The sequence below is a fragment of the Branchiostoma lanceolatum genome, chromosome 18, assembly GCF_035083965.1.
Source record: "Branchiostoma lanceolatum isolate klBraLanc5 chromosome 18, klBraLanc5.hap2, whole genome shotgun sequence".
Lineage (NCBI taxonomy): Eukaryota > Metazoa > Chordata > Leptocardii > Amphioxiformes > Branchiostomatidae > Branchiostoma > Branchiostoma lanceolatum.
The window spans coordinates 822,557-843,404 of record NC_089739.1 but is presented as its reverse complement, the minus strand read 5'-3'; the positions used below and the strand labels follow the sequence as shown (position 1 = coordinate 843,404).

The following is a 20,848-nucleotide window of genomic DNA, read 5'->3' as shown; positions in this document are numbered from 1 at the left end:
ACCTATAATTGTGTTTTATTACATTATAATTGCCATACCTATTGTTAAAGGTGACATGAAAAAGAAAGTCTCTACAGGGTGTGCTCTTGAGTAACAGAAGTACTTATAGCCAGTGGTATTTTACAAGTTCAGTGTGTCTGTATTGGTATGGCATACATCTATATTCAACAGAAGTAATGTCAGCTGGTCGGTGTACTTATCATTAAACAGTTGTTATAAACCATTGATATGTGAGTCTCTGTACTGCAGCTTGGTTAGAATTATCATAGCAGAAAATGGCATCAGAACTCCTCTGGAAAATCCATTTCTTTATTTGGTAAATTATTATCAAATGTCCCGTAGCTCAATTAGTAGCAGTATCACAGTTGAGCTCCTGGTTCCAATTAGTTGCAGTAACTGGCCTTGGGAGTCCTGGTTCGAATCTGGGGAAGGGCATCCTGGTTGGAGCTGCATTAGTCATTTGGAAGGGACGTAAAATGGGGATCCTGTGATGGAGGAGGTACTTTGAACACATGTTAAGGCACTACAACAGCCTCATATAACTCTGATGGGTAACTTCTCGCAGTCTGTACTTGTACAGATGAATATTACAATTTTTGAAACCAGCTAAGGAATCTGATTAACTATTGGCACAAAACTTTGTCTTGAATTAATCTTCTTTTAAAGACTACATCAAGACATCCTAAATTGTCTTAACCTGACATTAACATACCTATTCAGAGTTTTGGTATAAAACCTGGTGTTCTCAGTCCTATCGTTAGTCACTGACGAAAGACAGTGGGTGCTGTCTGAAACGTCTGACTGTTTCAAAATTTTATCCAGTTGCTTGAGTAACAATTTTTGGTAAATCTGATGAAGACCACCCCAAATATACACCCCCTTGGACCACCTGTAATAATACCCCCCACCCCTGTAATACCCCCCTGTAGTAATACCCCCCTGTAGTAATAACCCCCCTCCCGATATCACTCCTGCTCGGCGACCACAACTTTTTCCCTCTCCCGTTTCTTCTTGATACTGCCAGGTTTGCTGTGACGTATTCTGTTCTGCTCCCTGACGGAAAAACAAAAATGTGGTTAATGTCTGTAATCAAAAGAAAAAAACAACAACAAAAAACCCAGCAAGATTATCTTTGATGAACAATATGACTATCGAATTGGTGGGGTCCAAAATACCTAAGTATCTAACATCAGCTCTGAAAAGAGCAAGGAAAATCTCAGACACAGTCACAAATGTTAGAGTTATTGATCCAGGATTCAGGTGTTCAAATCTTTCTTCTGTCAGAGTGAAAAGGTGAGACCAAAGAACATGGCTATATGTACTGAATAACAGTTCAAAGGCAATATGTAAGCAATTCTGCTTTCTGCCTGATACTTGTGAAATATATGTGAATAAAATAGAAAATTTACAATAGAAAATAAAAACATAATTGTAAAGTTAAAGTACGTACTTCCTCCTTTTTGAGTCCTTCATGATTCGCGTTTGTCGTGTTAGATGATAAACCTCCTTCGGAACGTGGCGATGTCGCGCGATTCGTCGGACCTGTGGATGGTGCTGGAACTTCTCCTTCAGTTTGTCGTTGTACGACTGCGAAGACTCTTCACGCGGGGTCAACTGCAAAAGGGGATGAATAAACGATGAATTTTGTTGATTCTATTGTCTACAAATTTTGCTTTCCCCTAATAAGGGAGTATCCGTGTACAAAATTTGCAATTATGATTGCTCATTTCTTCTTTCTTGTAAAATTGTTGAAGCCTAACTTTGCAAAATTATGTAAATAACTAATTCTACATGCCAAATTACGTAGAATATTGCAGCTATTCTTATGTCCTTTTTGTTCCAGTGGAAGGAAGACTCAAAACAAAATATCTAATATCTAATTTGATACAGTAACTATAATCAAATCGATTTAAACCAGCTATAGCAAGTACTGTACCAGGACATCAGAAACTTCAAGATATTCTCTCTTTCTGCCTTGCCAATATACTACCAAATGTCTTAGCCAAACCATGCCTTCTACTTTCTTCATTATAACATAAACCAGGTGACACTTGGAGACGTCTTATTCCCCCACCTTGCCTATCTTCTCAGCGGCCTTGGCTTTCCAGATGCGAACATTCGTCTCATCAGAGCCAGACAAGATGTACTTGTTATCCAGCGACCACTTTATACAGAACACTCTCTGCATACGCTTCGTGTGGTACACCTCTCTGTGAAAACAAAAAATAAAAATGAATGATAAATAACAAATAAACAACAAAACAAACAACGCAATCAGAGATGGCTGGTTGTGCCCTCTGACAGGACATAAACAATGGCAGTGCAAAAACTCACAAAGACAGAAACAGACGGACACACCAAACACAATACTCTTTAGGGAGGTAACTAATAATAATAACAAACCGAAATCAAGTTGTGATTTATTTCCTTGTGATTAATATACAACTTTATGTGGAAATTCAACAAGAAGACATAAAAACGGAGGGCAAGGAGGAAAACTTGAATCTGACTACACGCTCATTCTCATTTAAATGTACACATTTTGTAATCTTCGTTACCGATTGAAATAAGACGTTCCTGACATTAGGATATGCCACATATAAGATGTCAAACTGTAGTTTTTATGACGACTTAAAACTTTTCTAGCTTGTAAAAACCGTAGTTGCGTACCTCATATGTGGCATATCTTAATATCAGGAACGTCTTACTTCTAACGGTAACGGAGATTACAAAATGTGTACATTTAAATGAGAACGAGCGAACAATGTATTTTCACTCCCAGACACTGAGTGTACCAAGGTACAGACTTTACCCTCAGACTCAGTTTTCAAAGTAACCAAGTTTCATGTAGCCTGGCATCAAAACCTATTATAGATGCAACCTATATGCTGAGAGAACAGCTACACAGGTTTGGATACCAGTAGAGCTGTGTACCGGTACACTGTACCGGGTACAATCAATTAGGTACACTAGTCCAAAATACCTGACCCTACTGTATGGGTACTGGACCTGACTCAGGGGATGGCCACTTTGAAAGATAAAATTACTATGAAACTACCGTGGCAGTGCTCTAAAGCCACTCTAAAGCACAGAAAACACATTTGCATGGCTGGAGTCAAATCTGTGTTTTTACCATTTCAAACCTGCTTTTGTCCTTATTGAAAATCTAGCATTTTCCGAACAAGTAGTTTAGGTACAGGTTCAGGTCCGGACCTGTGCCTTAACCCGTGTACCTGTACCTGTACCTGTACCTAAAATTTGTTTAGGTACACAGCTCTAGATACCAGATAAAACCAGCATACCTGCTGCGGCCCTTGTCCAGTGGAAAGATGCGGATGGTTTTATCGAAGCTGCCAGAGACGAACTCTCGGCCGGTGGGAGAGTAGTCCAGGTCCAGCACGGCGTTCACATGGTCCATGTGGATGTTAAAGGGGGATGTCAGGCGACGGATGTCAAAACTGTACAGACTTGGGGAAGAAAGTGAACAGTAAAATTAATGAACGGTGGACCACAGCTTAACGTGATGTAAATTCACATGGTCCATGTGGATGTTAAAGGGGGATGTCAGGCGACGGATGTCAAAACTGTACAGACTGGGGGAGAATATGGTGTGATCAATTTAATATGTACGTTGTATCTTGACAACTTTAAGATAAAGGCTAAGATAACTTTGTAGTATATGTGATGCACCAAATGATGGCGTCAGTCGCCAGAAGTCAAAACTTTACAGGCAACTAGTACGGGATAATACTAAAGGTGTTGTCCGTCTTAGATGTACGATGTGAAGATAATCACACTACAGCAGAATAAGACATGGTCAAGTTAAGATTCAAGATCAAATGTTAGATATCTTAAGAGACCTGGATTAGATCGTAAGATGTGAAGGTTCAGACAAAGACAAGATACAGTAAAACAAGACTGTGGTCAGTCTAACAATAGTACCTTTTACAGGGCTTGATGTACTTTCTTTTTGATTTCTGCAATCCGTGATTCTTAATTCTTTATACCAAGCTGAATGTTTAATAGAAAGCATCATGCTTCACCTCAAATGAGGATGCCTTGAAACGAAACGAACCTGTGTTTTAATTAGAAACTTACTTGTGGTCCTCGTTAGCCACGGTGAAGACGAAGGCCTCCATGGGGTTCCATGCGATGACGTTGGAGCGCATGTTGAGGATGACCTTCCGCAGGGGGCTCGACCCCCGCGTGTCATACAAGATGATGCTTCTGTCCGCCGCACAGCTGGCAAGGTAGTGTTTCTGTAAGGTCAAAGATCAGGTCATTGTGTTTCTGTAAGGTTAGAGGTCAGGTCATACCGTTTATGTAGGGTTAAAGGTCAGGTCATACAGCAGGGTACTTCTGAACGCTGCACAGCTAGCCAGGTTTTTGTACAGTTGAATGTCAGGTTATTAATTACCCTTTGGCGTAACACACAAGCTCCTTTATCTGTATAGCCGGTATAACCAACCTTCGGCGCTACACCCAAGTTTTACAGGCACGCAGCATGGCAGCAGCTGGTTACATTATGCCAATATAGTGATCCTCTAGGGTACTAGTAAGCCAGAACATTGCTCATGCCTAAACTGTGATCTTTTTTCAGGTAGTCCTGGTTCAAAAGGAATAAGACAACCTTTTGGCCCTCTACAGCAAACATGACTCACCTCGATGGGGTTGAACCTGACACAGTTGAGGCTGTCCACCCCCCAGGAGAAGGACCGCAGTGGTTCGGCCCGGGCGTGGTCCCAGATGTCCACAGTCTGACCGCAGGTCGCAAAGGTCGGGTCCTTCCAGTGGTGGTCGATGCCCGTGAAAATGTTCTGAGGGAAAAATCACAAAAAGTAGACCAAGTCATTTGTCTGTTTTCTTGTTTGTATTGTATACCCGGTAAACCATCAGGGGGTAACACATCAGGGTTCGTACAGTAATTGAATATTACAAGCTGCATATCTGGGCAGATTTATTTGATCCACCCACACTTAAAGGAACCTCTAGTCTTTTCTTATGCTTTCATTGTGATATATTTTTTTTCAGGTATTCCTGGTTCAACAAAACCAACACTTTCTGCATCTACAGCAAGCATACAGCTTTTTCTTTTTCTTGCTGCATATTTAGATTACAGATTGATTTCATGTCTCTCTTATTCATCATTTATTTGGCTTTGGACACACAGCCAGGGCTGCCCAACTGAAGCATTTTTTGTCTATGTTATTCTGTACAGGGCACGCCAGTAAAGCAGGGTGTCAAGCACTGAGCGTGCCAACAAAAGATCAGTGTATGACACAGTTGTTTGAGACAGTAAACCGTCCTGTCCACCCCTCACCTTCCCCAGGATGGTATGGACCGGCTCCTCCTCCTCCCCATCATCTGGAGATGTCAGGCTCCACATCTTTACTGTCTTGTCATCTCCAATCTGGGAGATAAAACATAAAACAAGATAAAACATCGACATCAGCCTTCATGTCATTAAACCACTCTTCCAATGTGGACTTAAGCTATAGGACTTCAATCTTTTAATTCAAAACTGAGCTGAAAAATTAACATGAAGAAAGCAGAGTTCTTGTCATCTCCAATCCTATACCTCGGTTCACACAGTTTCGCATAGTAATTAACGGAGTCAGATTCAAAGTTTTCTCTGCTTTCTCCCTGTCTTCTTACTTCAAATTTCCATCAATCAACAAACAGGCATAACTATTGTCTTCACTTAATCATCAATGTCCAACTATTTCAAACATGCGTCTCCAGCCATGGGTCAAAGGTGAAAGGTTATAGCCTTACCGACAGAAAGTTGCTGTGATCCGGCGTGACGCACATCCCGCGCACGAACCCCGTGTGAGCCTGGATCGTTCTTCTGCAGTCTCGACTCGCCAAGTTCCAGATCTTGATCTGAAGGTTGGATTTTAAAAAATGAGATACATGATTGGGACATATCTAATATATGATTTTGAAAGTTCATTTTCACATTCAGAGCCTGGAGATATGATTGACAGTAAGGGTCTTATTCATCTGTATAAAATCACTAGACTAAGTGTAACAAAATTTGGTTGCATACATGTTGTCATGTACTATGATGTAGCAAAACATAGTTATCCTAGACTGGAGAGACTAGGATAATAATCTGGAAATTAAAAAGAGATGTCACAAATTTTAAAATACGGGTGGCTTTTAAATGTGATATATAGAATAAATTCTGACTTAGAATCTAAGTCAACACATTTTGTTACCATCAGTACATGTAGGTTTACATTGGACACTGATCTATTTGATTGATGAGTAAAAAATTAACGACACCTTCCATGAATTTGCCTCATGTACATGTACATGTATCTTAAGATAACATATCATTGCTCCACCACTAAACTGCCAACAACCCTTGATTATGAGACTCTAACCTCCCCATCGCAGGCCCCCGTCAGCAGTGTTGACAGCGATCCCGGGTGTTTCGCCATGCAGTTCACTCCGTCACGGTGTCCGTCCAGCGCGCCGACAAACGGTTTGGCGAAGACGCGCTCGAGTTTGGTGGCGTTCAGCGCCCGCGTGTATTCCCGCGCCGCCTCAAATGGGTGGAGGGAAGGGTCATAGTTCCTGGGTACTGGGGGGAGAAGAAGAGATTTTTCATTCATTACTTTACTCACCGCGATAACCAGAAAGATATGCTGCAAGAAATAGGCCTAGACTGGGCTGGTGAAACACCTCAGGCCCATCCGCGGAAAATGATGACCAGCAGGCTTGTAACCTTTGTTTGTAAGTAAATATGTATTCAGATTTTAACGGTAAATAGTATTTGTAATTTGTCTGTCCCTGCACATTTGGTCATCCCAAGACCATCGTGACCTGGGCTTTGTGACCTGTTTTCTTTCCAAATAAAGAATGATTTTACTAAAGGTCAATGAAAACAGATTCTGAAATTTCCCCATCTAATATCTAAAATTGATGTTTTAATTACTTGCAAATCTAGGTAATAATGCCTCTCCTGCCAAAAAATTATCTATAAACTGTATTTGTTTGCTTCAAAATCAAGGCTTATTTGCATTTTCTGCACAGGTCCGTTTCAAGTTAAAGTTAGTAGCTTGAACGTACAAAATCATTGAACGTCTGAAAATTATGTAATCAGCTCAAAATTCTAAGCTGTTGTTAAACGTTGGACCACGATTCAGTGTTTATAAAGCAAAACCTGTCCGCACATGTACGTGCGCTCAGCTGTTTAGAGGTGGGAGGGGGGCGCTAGGGTAACAGGTCAACTCGCCCCAAGTCCAACTCGCCCCAACTATTTACGACCAACTCGCCCCAATTCTATATATCAATCAGGGCTTATTAAACTTGGTTTGATCAAGGTTTGATATGCATATATCCTACTTCTAAATATTGCTTTACATGCTAACAAAGTTTCCTGACTTAAATCTTAACATTCTCTTCTCTGTTCGGCATTTGACACCGATGAATGCCGGGGGCGTCGGCGGGCCATGTAGCGAGCGGCACGCCGGGTTCACCGGGACCTGCGCCCGCTCGCTATAATCTCAAGCATGGCTCACTGCTGACTCAAATTATGATTCAAGTATATGCTCAAAGACGCTTAGTTTCCTAGCACATACGGTAAGCCAACAGTCTTTCAGATCGCCATGCTTGAGACTATAGCTAGCGGCCGTCGGCACGGTGACACGGCGGGCCGACATGCCAACCGGGTCCGCCAGCGAATCTCGAGTTCGTTGCTAATACGTGCCCAGCGAAAAAATATGTTAAATTAGAGTCACGAGGTTTGTTAACATGTAAAGTAATATTTAGAAGTAGGAGTCATGCATATAAAATCAGTATAAGACCAAGTTTGATGAGCACTAATTTGGGGCGAGTTGGTAGTAAATAGTTGGGGCGAGTTGGACTTGGGGCGAGTTGACTAGGATTCGGCGCTAGCTACACTCACGTCTCTGGATGTCCCTCTTGGTTTCCCGCGCGTAGTCGTCTGGATTACGACTCAGCACCTTGATCTTCATCTTTAAGGAGTTGTCTCGTCTTATCTGATCTGGAGAAAGACGTTTAGTTCGACCCAAAAGTTAAAATTTCGCCATGGTTTTCCTTTTGTCCATTTGGTGGGCACGCTTTGGGGCCTCGTGAGTAACTTTAAAAAGTAGGCTATCTAATGTAATTCTCGAGCTGCCTGTCAAAATTTAAAAAATCTGCAAAATAATCAATTAGAATACAATATTTACATCGATTTGCACTATTTGATAAATTCTAAGTTTCGGTGGATATTTTTTTGTTTTAATCGCAATGAATGTATAATCAGGCTAAAAATATATCTACTTTGGTAGCCTCGTGGGGCCTCGCGATCTTGTGACTGGGGAGGAAAACCAGAAAACTATCGTCTGAAATTTACCATAAATGAGACATTTTTGACACGAAAAACATGAGTTTCTTCGGGTTCGGGACGACTGCAGACATCGACGTTGTCTTGGACGGATCCCAGACGCGGAAATACGTCGAACACAAGACGGAGGAAGGGCGGAAGGAGAAATATCCGCTGTACTACGATGGAGAGACTGTGGCCGGGAAGGTAGGAGGGGTGTGGGGAGGGGGGCACTCTAGGTGCTTTTCGCAAGGAAATCGTTTCACTGTACGCGCAGAGAATACATAAGTGACTGCATAATGATTAGAAATGGTGTATAGATGTATTCTGAGGGTCTCCTTTTCACATTCACTCATAATATATCATGTGTCACTGTGTCATGTGCAGAGTACACAGGGAAACATTAACAATAGCGCCTATGTCACATTTGCTCGCGGCAGTTCACAATAATATATATTTGAATATATATGTGAAATTTCCATCTTAAAGTAAGCTCCCCGGCAGCTTCGGGCCGTAATTTCGCTTTTTGTCGCAAAATCACACGAGGTCGCGAGGTCACATCAGAACTTCATATCTAAATGTATTACAACTCTTCGGACGTGTCTGAGCTTACCTCTCAATGGTACGCCCGTGCGGTTTTCGCCATCATGTTTATGACAAATCTACCTACAATTTGATATAAATTCTAAATGCGTACCACAAAGAGAACTTATTCTACTAATTCCAGTTTGGTGGGAAGTTTGAATGGGCCAAATGGGACGCCATTTTCCGGTCTGTCGCAAAATTGCTAATTTGCATAAAATGGCCGAAACCTATTGTCGGTAGGTCGTTTCCCTGTGGAGTACAACTTGTTAGAGGATGTTGACTCGAGAAGAAGTAGAGTAGAGTAGAGTTTCTTCGGCCAGGTAGGAATCGGCTGGTTTCATTTTAGGCCGCTCTTCACTTATAACATGTATGTTTCCCCCTGGAATACATTGATTAAAATGTCTGAATAATCAGGTACAGATATGTAGGTACATATCATACAGAGGCTCGCTGCTTCTTTCCCGAAGATGGCTGTACGTGGTATGATTGTAAAGATCACTCAATTATTCAAGAATGACATAAAGCCCAGGTAACACCTGTCATAGCCGGCCAAATATGTGGTGGAACAATTACACAGTTGCAGACGAACATTATACAGTATGGGATGTCAAGCAAACCTACACAACAACTTGTATTTCAAGTGCAGTATGACATGACTTGTACATGTACGGTAACTAAGTCTTGTATCTTGTAAAGTTGTATTAATCTACATTATCTCCCTCAGGTCAGCGTGAGTCTCAGCAAGGCTGGGTCCAAACTGGAGCACCAGGGCATCAAGATAGAGTTCATAGGTCAGATCGAGCTGTACTACGACAGGGGCAACCACCACGAGTTCATCTCACTGGTCAAAGGTAAGGGTTAGAGGGGAGAGTTCATAGGTCAGATCGAGCTGTACTACGACAGGGGCAACCACCACGAGTTCATCTCACTGGTCAAAGGTAAGGGTTAGAGGGGAGAGTTCATAGGTCAGATCGAGCTGTACTACGACAGGGGCAACCACCACGAGTTCATCTCACTGGTCAAAGGTAAGGGTTAGAGGGGAGAGTTCATAGGTCAGATCGAGCTGTACTACGACAGGGGCAACCACCACGAGTTCATCTCACTGGTCAAAGGTAAGGGTTAGGGGTTCATAGGTCAGAATACTGCGCATTGACTTCATCTCACTTGCCAGATTAGCCTCCACCAGGCCCTCTTACGGGTGTAGAGTCCACAGTGAAGATCACATTTCGCCCGTTTACGGAGCTTGCAGGTGAAACCCTGGCATAGTTAGCCTGGTATAGACTGCTATACCAGACTCGTGTGTTACTCTAAGTCTAACTTTAACTTAGAGGGGAGATGTCTAAAGTCAGAACCTCTGTATGTATACTGTAAATGTTGAAATTTTTCCGGCGATTTAAAAGGTTTCTGTGAAAATGCATTTCTTGCCTTTCACCTGCCTATCCCATTGTTTGGTTGCAAACCACTGTCAACACTCCATTTTCTCCCTACCACAAAATCTGCTAACTTAGTTAAATACATCAACAGTACACTCAAGAGTAAAGTAAAGAAACATACTGGAACTCGGAGATTCATGAGACTTAATTTTTTTAATTTTGCAGAGTTGGCACGGCCCGGCGTACTGACCCAGTCCACTTCCTTCGACTTCGAGTTCATCAACGTGGAGAAACCGTACGAGTCGTACACTGGAGCCAACGTCAAGCTCAGGTAAACAACAACAAACATGTAGAAAACAACAACAAACATGTAAACCTTACGAGTCGTACACTGGAGCCAACGTCAAACTCAGGTAAACAACAACAAACATGTAATCAAACCTTACGAGTCATACACTGGAGCCAACGTCAAGCTCAGGTAAACAACAACAGACATGTAAACAAACCTTACGAGTCGTACACTGGAGCCAACGTCAAACTCAGGTAAACAACAGCAAACATGTAAACAAACCTTACAAGTCGTACACTGGAGCCAATGTCAAACTCAGGTAAGACCTTGTATAATGTGACAGGAGGCCGCCATTTTGTTTTTTTTCCCGCGACAGATATTTCTTGCGCGTGATGATCGTAGTCTGCTAACTGGAAGTGGAACATCTGACCGCTAAAGGATTTCTATACTGACAATATGACCTCAGAAGATAATGTGACAGGACGCCACCATATTCATTTTTTTCCGTGGCAGAGACTTCCTGTACCCCTGGTTTGGTAAAGTGGGACAGTCCAAGTGGTATCTATTACATTGAGCATGGACTGGCCCACTTTGCTGTGTAGTTAGGTTGTATAATATAATGCCGCCATTTTGTTTTTTTCCCGCGACAGATATTTCCTGCGCGTGACGATCGTGCGGCGTCTGACAGACATCACCAAGGAGATGGACATCGTGGTGCACACGCTCTCGACCTACCCGGAGGTCAACAACAGTCTCAAGATGGAGGTCGGCATAGAGGACTGTCTCCACATCGAGTTCGAGTACAACAAACAGAAGTGAGTATTCCCCTTTATCGTCCATTGGGATGGTCCATCTTGTATCTATTGTAACAAGTGTTGGCTAGTCCACTTTGGTGTTTAGGTATGTAAGGTGTAGGCATCGAGGAGTGTCTGCACATGAGTTTGAGTGCAGTAAACAGAAGTGAGTACCCCCGATTTGTTTAAGTGGGACGGTCCAGGTTGTATCTGTTGCATTGAGCATGGGCTGGTCAACTTTCCTGTATGGGTAGGTAAGGCGTAGGCTTTGAGGACTGTCTGCAGTTGAGTTCGAGTACAACAAACAGGTCCTAGTCTTTTTAGATTGACCGACAGAGAGTACATGCTAGTGAAAACTCACCTTCCAACACTGTTCTCTTGCACAGATACTGTCTGGAGGATTATTATGATTGCAGATCAAGATAACACACTTGGAACCTTGTATGAATGCACAGCAGAAGACCCATGTGTGAATGTGTATGTTAGTGTGAACACTCAACAACACTCCACTAACCCTGTTTTCTACATAGATACCATCTGAAGGATGTGATAGTGGGAAAAATCTACTTCTTGCTTGTGCGAATCAAGATTAAACACATGGAACTTGCCATCATCAAACGAGAGACCACTGGCACGGGTGGGTGGCTGTGTCATGATGCCCTGGACACCCCTCTTCTGCACAGTGGCACAGTCTATGTTTAATGCTCTCTATTGTATTGGCTGGACTGGTCCACTGTATAGGAGGGGTGACCAGGTTTATGTTTTCTATGGCTGCCTTCTGTTGAAACTTGATGCATAAACTGAAAATTGTTTCCAAAAATTCTCCTTTTGTTAAAGGCCTAACGATTAGAGAATGATTGCAATTTCTAAGCTGAATTATAACAGCAATGAAATGAATGTTTGTGTATCAAGTTTGAACTAGTTGCAGATGCAGCCAAGAACCCAGGTAACTTCTTGGGTGACATCCTAAAAAGCAAGAGAGGAGACCCATCAAAAGAGAGATTTTTCTCGGTTGACAGCAAAAATTGGACAAAATTTAGAGAGGCTTGAAAAAAAGCAGAAGTTTGCTTTTGGAAAAAAAAAGCTAAAACTGTCTCTACTAGCTACTCAGTGATGTCATGCCGAGGACGACCTTGGTTTGCCCTTGGGTAGAGGTGACCTTGAGGTTGTGTGTTCCGCAGGTTCCACCTGAGAGACGTAGTTATAGGCAAGATCTACTTTCTGCTGGTCCGCATCAAGATCAGGTTGATGGAGATTAGCATTATAAAGAAAGAGACCGCAGGGACAGGTAGATAGCTCCCCCTAGCATGCCTGGCGTGAACTGCACCTAAAGCCAAAGCAGTGTTCTGTGCATGCCAGAAAACAAAAATGACTGGAGCTAATCTCCAAGCAGATCTATCACTGGCAAAGACTGCATCCAACTGGCAAAGGGAGTTTTCATTGCCATCGTTAGCTCTGCTTGGAGATTTTGCAGAGCATGTGAGATGGGATTAGGTAGTGAAGCAGCGCCTCCTAGCATGCGGGATGTGAACTGCAGGTGTTTGGCATGTAAAGAGATTGAAGCGTCCTCGTGTGGGCACGACCTCTGCACTCCCCCTAGCATGGTTAATGAGAACTGCACACCATAGTTTCTCCTTAGGAGTTGATCAAAACCCTTCAAGAACTATTGTCTTTTCATGAGTTAAGAAAAACGACATCAAATTCTTAAAGATATTTTTATTACCAAAAAAAATCTAACCAACTCATCACTAAAACCAATTATTATCATTCCAAGATAGGAATAGATTAGTTGATCATCTAAAATACAATACAACATGAATCCTAGTCATGTATATAATGTATAACCACACAAAAATTTCAATCTGTGAAAAATACTATAAACATGAAACATGCATCCGAACAGATTCAAAAGTACATGATTGTAATCTTAAACGCAAAACATGAAATCTAACATGCATAACTTTAAATGTCACATAGATAGATACGGAAAAAGCATGTCCAAGCCCAAACATGTACTTAGTAATGAGAACAAAACTGTGGTGAAGTACAAGCCTTTTCATGACTGAAGAAAAATGACAACAAAGTTTTGACAGAAATAACTCACACCAACTTTATACAATTATATAGAAGCTATAAAAAAATGGTCCATCTCTAGCCTGAGTCTATGACCAAACATCTGTAACAAGAAAAAAACGAATCATACATCAATTTAACAACTGAAACATCACATCAACTTATTTATATTCATAAAAAGTGCAACTCAACATGCATCTGTACTTACCTACAGCTCAAAAACATGAAATCTAACTGGAATTTTACTGAAAAGATATACTTAATCCTTCCAGGTCCAAACATCTATAACGAGAACGAAACGGTTGCGAAGTACGAGATCATGGACGGCGCGCCGGTGCGCGGGGAGTCGATCCCCATCCGGCTGTTCCTGGCCGGCTACGACCTGACCCCAACCATGCGAGACATCAACAAGAAGTTCTCTGTGCGCTATTACCTCAACCTGGTCCTTGTGGACGAAGAGGAGAGAAGATACTTCAAACAACAGGTAAACTATTTATTTATTCGATGAGAAATAAACTAACTGTTCTCCAACTCAAAAAATTTCACTCACCAGATGTGACTGAGTCACTTGAGATAACTGAGGTAACTGTTAGGTCTAAATATAGCACAAAGTAGGTCAGAGTCAGCCAGGGGGGGTTGAAGTCAGGGCAGTGGAGGGATAGCACACTATTGGAAGGATGTGTATCTGTAGACCTGCTTATTGGACATTTAAGTTGTGGAGTTCACTGTTGAGTTATTCCTGGCTCGCCATCCTGACACCGGAATCTTTGATCGAATCACTCGGTCTTCATCAGCTACATATATCTGACCCAAGTGCTTTAGACGCGAGATTAAGTATGACATGATATCAGCACTGGGTCAAAGGTTGTCGAAAGTCAGTACCACCCCCCATCCCGGTTGAGAGAAGGTTGGTGTGCCCTGATGTAGAAAATTTTGACTTTCTACATCTGCTTGAATATTAAGAAATCTGTAAAGCAGGTGAACTTTCATCTGTTGATGTCATGTTTGATGGTTTATCAAAGTATCTTCTACTTGTTAGGGACCAGGTCAAAAGCAATGGCCAAGCAGGCGCAGTGTTCTCACCAGAATTTTTTCACTGCATAGGGGTCAGGTACAGAAGGCCAATTTACGCGGCACAAGCTACGAAGAAATTACCGCAGTGTAGGGAGTCCGGCTTGTTCCCCGGAAAATTTTTGAATTCATAACCCAATGAGACACTATTTCCTGCATTTTGAGGGATAAATTTTGTGAAGTAAAGTTTTTCCTCTGTTACAGCCTCATTCTAAAGCCAAATATGAACTTTTTATAAGATTTATGAAGGGTCACAAGGTTCTTTCCAGAAAGAAACACCCCTATGCTGGTTGAAACACAGCATAGGGGTCCAGACCACAGCATAGGGGGTCCAAATCACAGCATAGGGGGCCCCTGTGCTGAAAAGGCCTGGCGAGAACACTGAGGCGTGCTTGTTAAGATGATGTTTAAGTTCTAACCGTGTGTTTGTGTATGTCTTTGTCCCCTACAGGAGATCGTGCTGTGGCGTAAGGCTGACAGAGTTCGCACTGGAGGGCAGGCGGACGAGTCCACTGCCTGGGGGAGGGACTATCAGGCTTAAGGATGGGTGGGAGAGTCCATTCCTGACGGGAGAGGGACTACCAGGAATAAGGATAGGTGGAAGAGTCCATTTCTGATAGGGGAGGAAAGGGACATCTGGAGAACCTCGTCACTTTTGTTTAAATGTATTTACAATTATGTGAAGATGCTAAATATTGTATGTGACTGATTCTCTTTTAGAGGTAATTAACTGAAAGCTGTACCTTTTGATTCAAGGTGAATCACACTTCTGTATTGTTGTAGTGCTACAATGCATGTTGTACAATACACAGAGGGAGACTAGTACATGTGTAAGACATGGGATCCACTTTGCCGATATATTAAATTGCAAATTTCTGTATTGAATTCGCTTCAGTACCAAACTTATTACCACTTACTAGTAAATTCCAGTATTTAAGCATTGTTTAAGTCAAGATTAAAAAAAGCAATGAGTAGTAGATCAATTCTGTATAATTCTAATATGCCATGATGTCTTGAGATCTTGACCTTTTCCTAGACAATGAGTAGCCTACATGTTGCTTTGGTTAGTGGATTATTGGATGTGATGCCCATTATGGGTTACTGTTATGAAAGTAATATGGTCATTCTTGTATGGAAGTAATATCATATAAATATGGATAGAAGAATTGTAATTATGAAGTATGGATATCAATTATAAGTAAAGATAGAGAGATTGAACTGTTGAAAGTTTATTTCTTGTCCTCCAAGTCCAAAAATATATAAGCACACAATGATATCCTCACAATGTCAATTACTTTTCAAACTTTTGCTGATAAATTGAGTTTGGTACAATTTTTTTTTTCAACATGAATATATTCGTCTACTCAATTTGTTTGTGTTGGAAATTACAGTTAGATTTTGATAGCTTGGTGTTGTCAACGGCAAAATACTTGTTATGGGCGTGTTTGTCAATGGTTCCTTTGAAAAGGTTCGCTGATAAGATGAAAGGTTATTTGTACAAATGCTACAGGAGACACTTTCTACGTATCTAATTTGCTCATGCTGGGAGGAGGTAGGTCGTTAGCTCTGGTTTGGTAGCTGTTTCTTCCCCTGGCCCAGTCATCGCTCTGTAATGGCATCAAATGAGAACATTATGTTGATATTGTGAGCGAATTTGATAGGAAGGAAAAGGTACTCCATGGAATATAAAACACAACAACTCTTCCATCAGCCGTATTTTTTTGTATTTTTTATATAAGATGATGTACTTTCATGAATGATACTTTTTCTAAACCTTGATTGAAGATTGACATTGCAAGTGCAATATTTAAACATTATCCCTAATACGTTGATGAAGGTTAGACATCCAGGTAATAAGATACGCCAAAAATAATTACTCAAGCAACTGGATAAGATTTTGAAACAGTCAGACGTTTCAGACAGTATCCACTGTCTTTCGTCAGTGACTAACGATAGTTACTATTTACTACTATTGATGACAAATAACAAGTACAAGTAAAGTCAATGCCTTTATCTATTCCCTTAACAAGCACGCACCTTACAAGCTCTCTGCAGTCTTCCTTTCATCAATGTCGATGAGGGCCTGCTTCAAAATCCGTAGAGTAGCTCCACCTGCTTTACTTCTTTCCCATCTTTCCAGCATTTCCCTACACCTCTGGTTGGGGTCCCGCAATGCCGGGGTATTCTCAATTGCTTTGATCTCGCCGCGCTCGAACCCCAGTTTCCGGGCCAGGTCATCCCACTTGTAGCTCACGCTAGAGATGACTTTGTCGAAGTATTGCGTCACGTCAACTGGAAAAGAGGAATGATCAATTTCATTAAGGACACAATTTCAAGGTGTATTATGCCTATATGAATTTCCATACCAAATTTTTTTTTAAAGTTTAGGCTAAATGCTGGTTTTCTTTCTGACCACCTCTGATAGGTGGTGCATATTAGTAACATTAAAAATTAATAGACAAAGCTTTAACTTAACCCAGAATAATATGACACTTTAAGTGATTTATAAATTTCTTTATAATGATACGAGTAAGATTCTTTGACAAAAAATGGCAAATACCTATTGCACGAATAATAATTTTCCACCCGTTAATTTTGTTTTATATCTGAATGATACATGAAGTAAATGAGAAATACCTACTGACAACTCTGATTCAAACCAGTAGCATTCGATGAAAAATATTATGTCAGAATTAAGACAATAAATAACTTTTATTTGCAAATTCATGCCCGTAGGCTAATTGCAAGGGTACAGACAGTAGAAAGGGTAACAATGGTAACAAATTTCTATTCTATACATCTAACTAAAATTTCTACATACAACATTACTGGGGGGGGGGGGAGATAGATAAATCTCATAATAATGTGTGGGGAATATGGGGACAATCTATCTACTGAACCTTAAGAGTTAAAAAGTGACTTTTACCTTTTGCTGCTCCGCTCTGGCTGGGCCCTGCTCCATCGCCATTCTGCTGACGCTTGGATCCTCTCATTTTCTTTGCCTTCGGAGGTGGTTGGTTGTCGCTAGGTCTTTTCCTTGATGTTCTTTTAGCCCCTGTATCGTTACCTTTAATGGAACAATAAACGTTGATATCACAATCTATTGTAGGTGTAACCTTCTAAAGCATTCTAGTCAGTTTCTCTCCATAACAAGTGTTCAGGTCTTCCATCCACAATTCAGTTTGAAGTCTGCGTTATCTGCTTATGCCAGATGATACAACACTACTAAAGATAGAGATTAAATGTCTCCATTACTTAAAACTTATATTCTACTGTTACACAATGGAAAAATACCATTTTCTACATTTGCTGTTAGCTGAGAACTGCCGTCAAATCCCCTAAGCAAGAACTACATGTAAGTTAGAATGAGTAATAAAACTATACATCATGAAAGACTAAGAGGACATAAAATAGATTGGAATTGATATGGACTCACGGGAGATTTCCTTCTTTAAGTCATCTCGAACCTTCCCGAGACCTGCTTTAGACAGAGCCTTCATGAGGACGTCCATCGTCGCTTTATCTCCGTCCCGCTCCTCCCAGATCTCCAACATGTCTTTGCAGCGGGACATGTCGTCGTCGTTTCTTCGCTTGATGTTTCTTACCGCCGTAGTCTTGAAGTTCAAGAAGAAGGCCAGGTCCTCCCATTTGGTACTCACGGCTTCTTTGAGAAAGTGAAAGTACTCTCCAACACCTGGATTGATCAAAAACAAACATGTTTTTGTTTTTTGTCAGGAAGACTAGTAAGCAATCGTTCATTGAATAAAAAAAGAAAATGTTCAAGAGGGTGCATAAGCGGATAATAGCACTCAGATATAAACAAATAAAATTACATATATGGAAAATTTGTAATGCACAAACAGGTTTGGAAATAGAGCAAGGAAACTTATAACGTATCACAGGAAAAACGTAAAACGTGACAAAAAACAGCATTAGGAAATATAAATTGATATTCTCAACGAAATAACACCTGACCTTTGGCAGCCATGTTGTCCAGGTCCCAGTATCTACAAAAAAAACAAATTCAGGCACGGTTTTTAGAATAGTATTATGATAAAATAATAAAGATTAAAACGCTGCGAGTTAGATGACATAGTCTTAATGATGTGATATGTCGATTTTTAACATTGCATTTCTGTTCATTCGCTCGCATGCGCATTTTAGACTACTTTTAGACCATTGAATATAGCAACTTCACATGTAACGTTAAACAGCTGATTGAAGTTTTCTCTGAAATACATGTTTAGCTAAGTATTAAATGTGTCATGCCACTCGTTGATATCTACTGAATCGTGGAAAACCAAAGCAGTTTTGTGTTCTAAAGCAGTACATTTTACTGACGTGCAAATGTTGTGCTAGAAAATGAAACAAGATGCCGTCATCTCCCCCAGTGAATCAGTCCGAGTTTCGGTCACTGGACAAGATGGCGGAACACACGTCAATAGACAAGTGTTCTTTGTTTGGTTTCTCTTTCGTTATTTCTCTTTCTTATGTTATGTTAAGACTCTACGCCAACTTCTGGGAATAAGTATTGCACTGAATGTTTCAAATGTATAATAGGATGACTAAAGACGTTGGGAAAATTTACTGAGAAGACGAAAAGAGTGGAGATGTTAGAGGGGGTGGATATTTCGCTTTAGATACGGAGGTGTTTAGTGGTGTTTAATTCCAACATACCTTTTTTCACTCACCCCTACATTGAAAAAAGTCAAAGTTTAGTTCATTCCAGACTTTTTATTACAATAACAAAACATTCCATGCAGCATACCTCAATAGTCGGATAAACTAGGGTTAGCTAGTCTTAGCTGTTATTTTGATATATATGGTATCATACAGAGCGCATAGCCGGTGTTTGTTTGATAAGCATATTCTTAATCCCCTCTTAAATGGGATACTCTACACATTTCCCTACATCTATATGCCTCTGTAGCTATAGGATTGACATCTTACCTCTTCTTCTTAAGCACGTCTCGATGGTTAGAAGTTTCACATCCTACCCGTGACTTACACAGATCCCCTTACCCCTCGCTGAGCCCGTCTGTTCTCTAGGCTAAAAGGATAACCTTTGACATTTGTTGGCATTGGTGCATACCTGAAAGTCACACCACAGGTAACAAAAGACCCACCTGCGTGCCCACAGGTTTTACCTCGTTGGGAGAGATGCATGTTTTCAAACACAACACACCAAAAAAGTCGATTTTTTAATGAACTATGATCATACTCATTAAGTACTTAATGTTTGTGTCCACAACCAGTCAGTGTTTTAAGAAGCAAACACGAACTTTGAAACAGTACTGTAACAACACATCGCTAACACATGTTCCGACAAACACTAGCGTTGGTAAGGGGGGGGGGGGGCACACAAAAGCATCGACCCGCCTTTGCACTTATAAAAAATTAGATCGAAGGCGAATGATATGATACCTGGACGTGTCGGGCATCTGACGTCATGGAAAAGTACTGACAGGGTTCAAAAGCAGGCGATAGAAAAGGCATTTGCAAAAAGTTCTTGCGTTTTTAAGTTGGCGATGCAACTCAGCTCAATTATTCTCGTACCAGTTAGTTTTATTTATTTTTAGTCGTTACTGTAAAAGCCAATAACAATATAAAGTGTTTCTAGATGCTGTTTTATGCATGCTCATTGTAACCTTGAAAAAAAAGTCGTTACTTACTTTAACATGTGGCATAACGTTTACATATACATATCAATCAAATAGGCTGTACTGTATAGAAAAGTGCGCGTCTGTATTTCGAAGGATAGCAGGTAAACTGTCTTTGCTTTCTTCTGATCTTGCCTCTGAATTCACGTCCATGTTGTGCATGAGTGTCGAGGATACTAAAATAGCAAAGAAATGAAATTGCTTGCTCTAGTTGTTGTTTGGCTTAGCTATTTTATAATACAGTAGCAGCTTTATAATTTCAATGCCATGTATTTTGATGCACTTATTATTTACTCCAATTATTTACTCCAGTCAGCATAAAATCTCGTCTACGTAAACACAAGGTTTGCAGGCACCCAGCAATCGCCAAGACCAAACGTAGCATGTCCCAACATCTTATATCCCTTGACGAGCATGGTCCTTATTTACCATGTGTTATCAGCCATTGCAGGAGCTTCTGTCTTGTGGTTACAATAGAATTCAACACGACTTCTGTTAGATGTTTGGTCAACGTTGCATCAGAATTTTGTTATCTTTTCGATATATATATATTTCTAGACACAGCATTTGAAAACTATAGACGATACGTTCTGTCGAAGTGCTACCAAAAGTCAACTTAAGCATTCATTTAACATTTGCTAATTGGTCTTATCAAAACGTCACCG

The 20,848-nt window shown here is 40.9% G+C and overlaps 3 protein-coding genes across 3 annotated transcripts; 1 reads left to right on the top strand and 2 right to left on the bottom strand.

Annotated features, from left to right (window-relative positions):
* Window positions 1-934: 934 nt before the first annotated feature.
* LOC136424188 (DDB1- and CUL4-associated factor 13-like) lies at window positions 935-8,105 on the bottom strand. Its single transcript, XM_066412698.1, has 10 exons — window positions 7,916-8,105; window positions 6,390-6,589; window positions 5,776-5,883; window positions 5,321-5,410; window positions 4,662-4,817; window positions 4,099-4,259; window positions 3,303-3,467; window positions 2,075-2,210; window positions 1,451-1,614; window positions 935-1,053 (listed from the first exon to the last, which is right to left on the bottom strand). The coding sequence occupies exons 1-10, from the start codon at window positions 7,983-7,985 to the stop codon at window positions 966-968; spliced, it is 1,338 nt and encodes a 445-aa protein (XP_066268795.1). The 5' UTR covers window positions 7,986-8,105; the 3' UTR covers window positions 935-965.
* A 195-nt stretch (window positions 8,106-8,300) lies between these two features.
* Window positions 8,301-15,797, top strand: LOC136424205 (vacuolar protein sorting-associated protein 26B-like). The gene is made up of 7 exons (XM_066412721.1): window positions 8,301-8,545; window positions 9,648-9,774; window positions 10,522-10,627; window positions 11,236-11,400; window positions 11,910-12,016; window positions 13,725-13,936; window positions 14,975-15,797. The coding sequence occupies exons 1-7, from the start codon at window positions 8,399-8,401 to the stop codon at window positions 15,062-15,064; spliced, it is 954 nt and encodes a 317-aa protein (XP_066268818.1). The 5' UTR covers window positions 8,301-8,398; the 3' UTR covers window positions 15,065-15,797.
* Window positions 15,798-15,839: 42 nt separating this feature from the next.
* Window positions 15,840-19,567, bottom strand: LOC136424204 (uncharacterized). The gene is made up of 6 exons (XM_066412720.1): window positions 19,474-19,567; window positions 18,499-18,530; window positions 17,960-18,217; window positions 17,450-17,590; window positions 16,561-16,815; window positions 15,840-16,130 (listed from the first exon to the last, which is right to left on the bottom strand). The coding sequence occupies exons 2-5, from the start codon at window positions 18,509-18,511 to the stop codon at window positions 16,562-16,564; spliced, it is 666 nt and encodes a 221-aa protein (XP_066268817.1). The 5' UTR covers window positions 18,512-18,530; window positions 19,474-19,567; the 3' UTR covers window positions 15,840-16,130; window position 16,561.
* Between the last annotated feature and the right edge of the window lie 1,281 nt (window positions 19,568-20,848).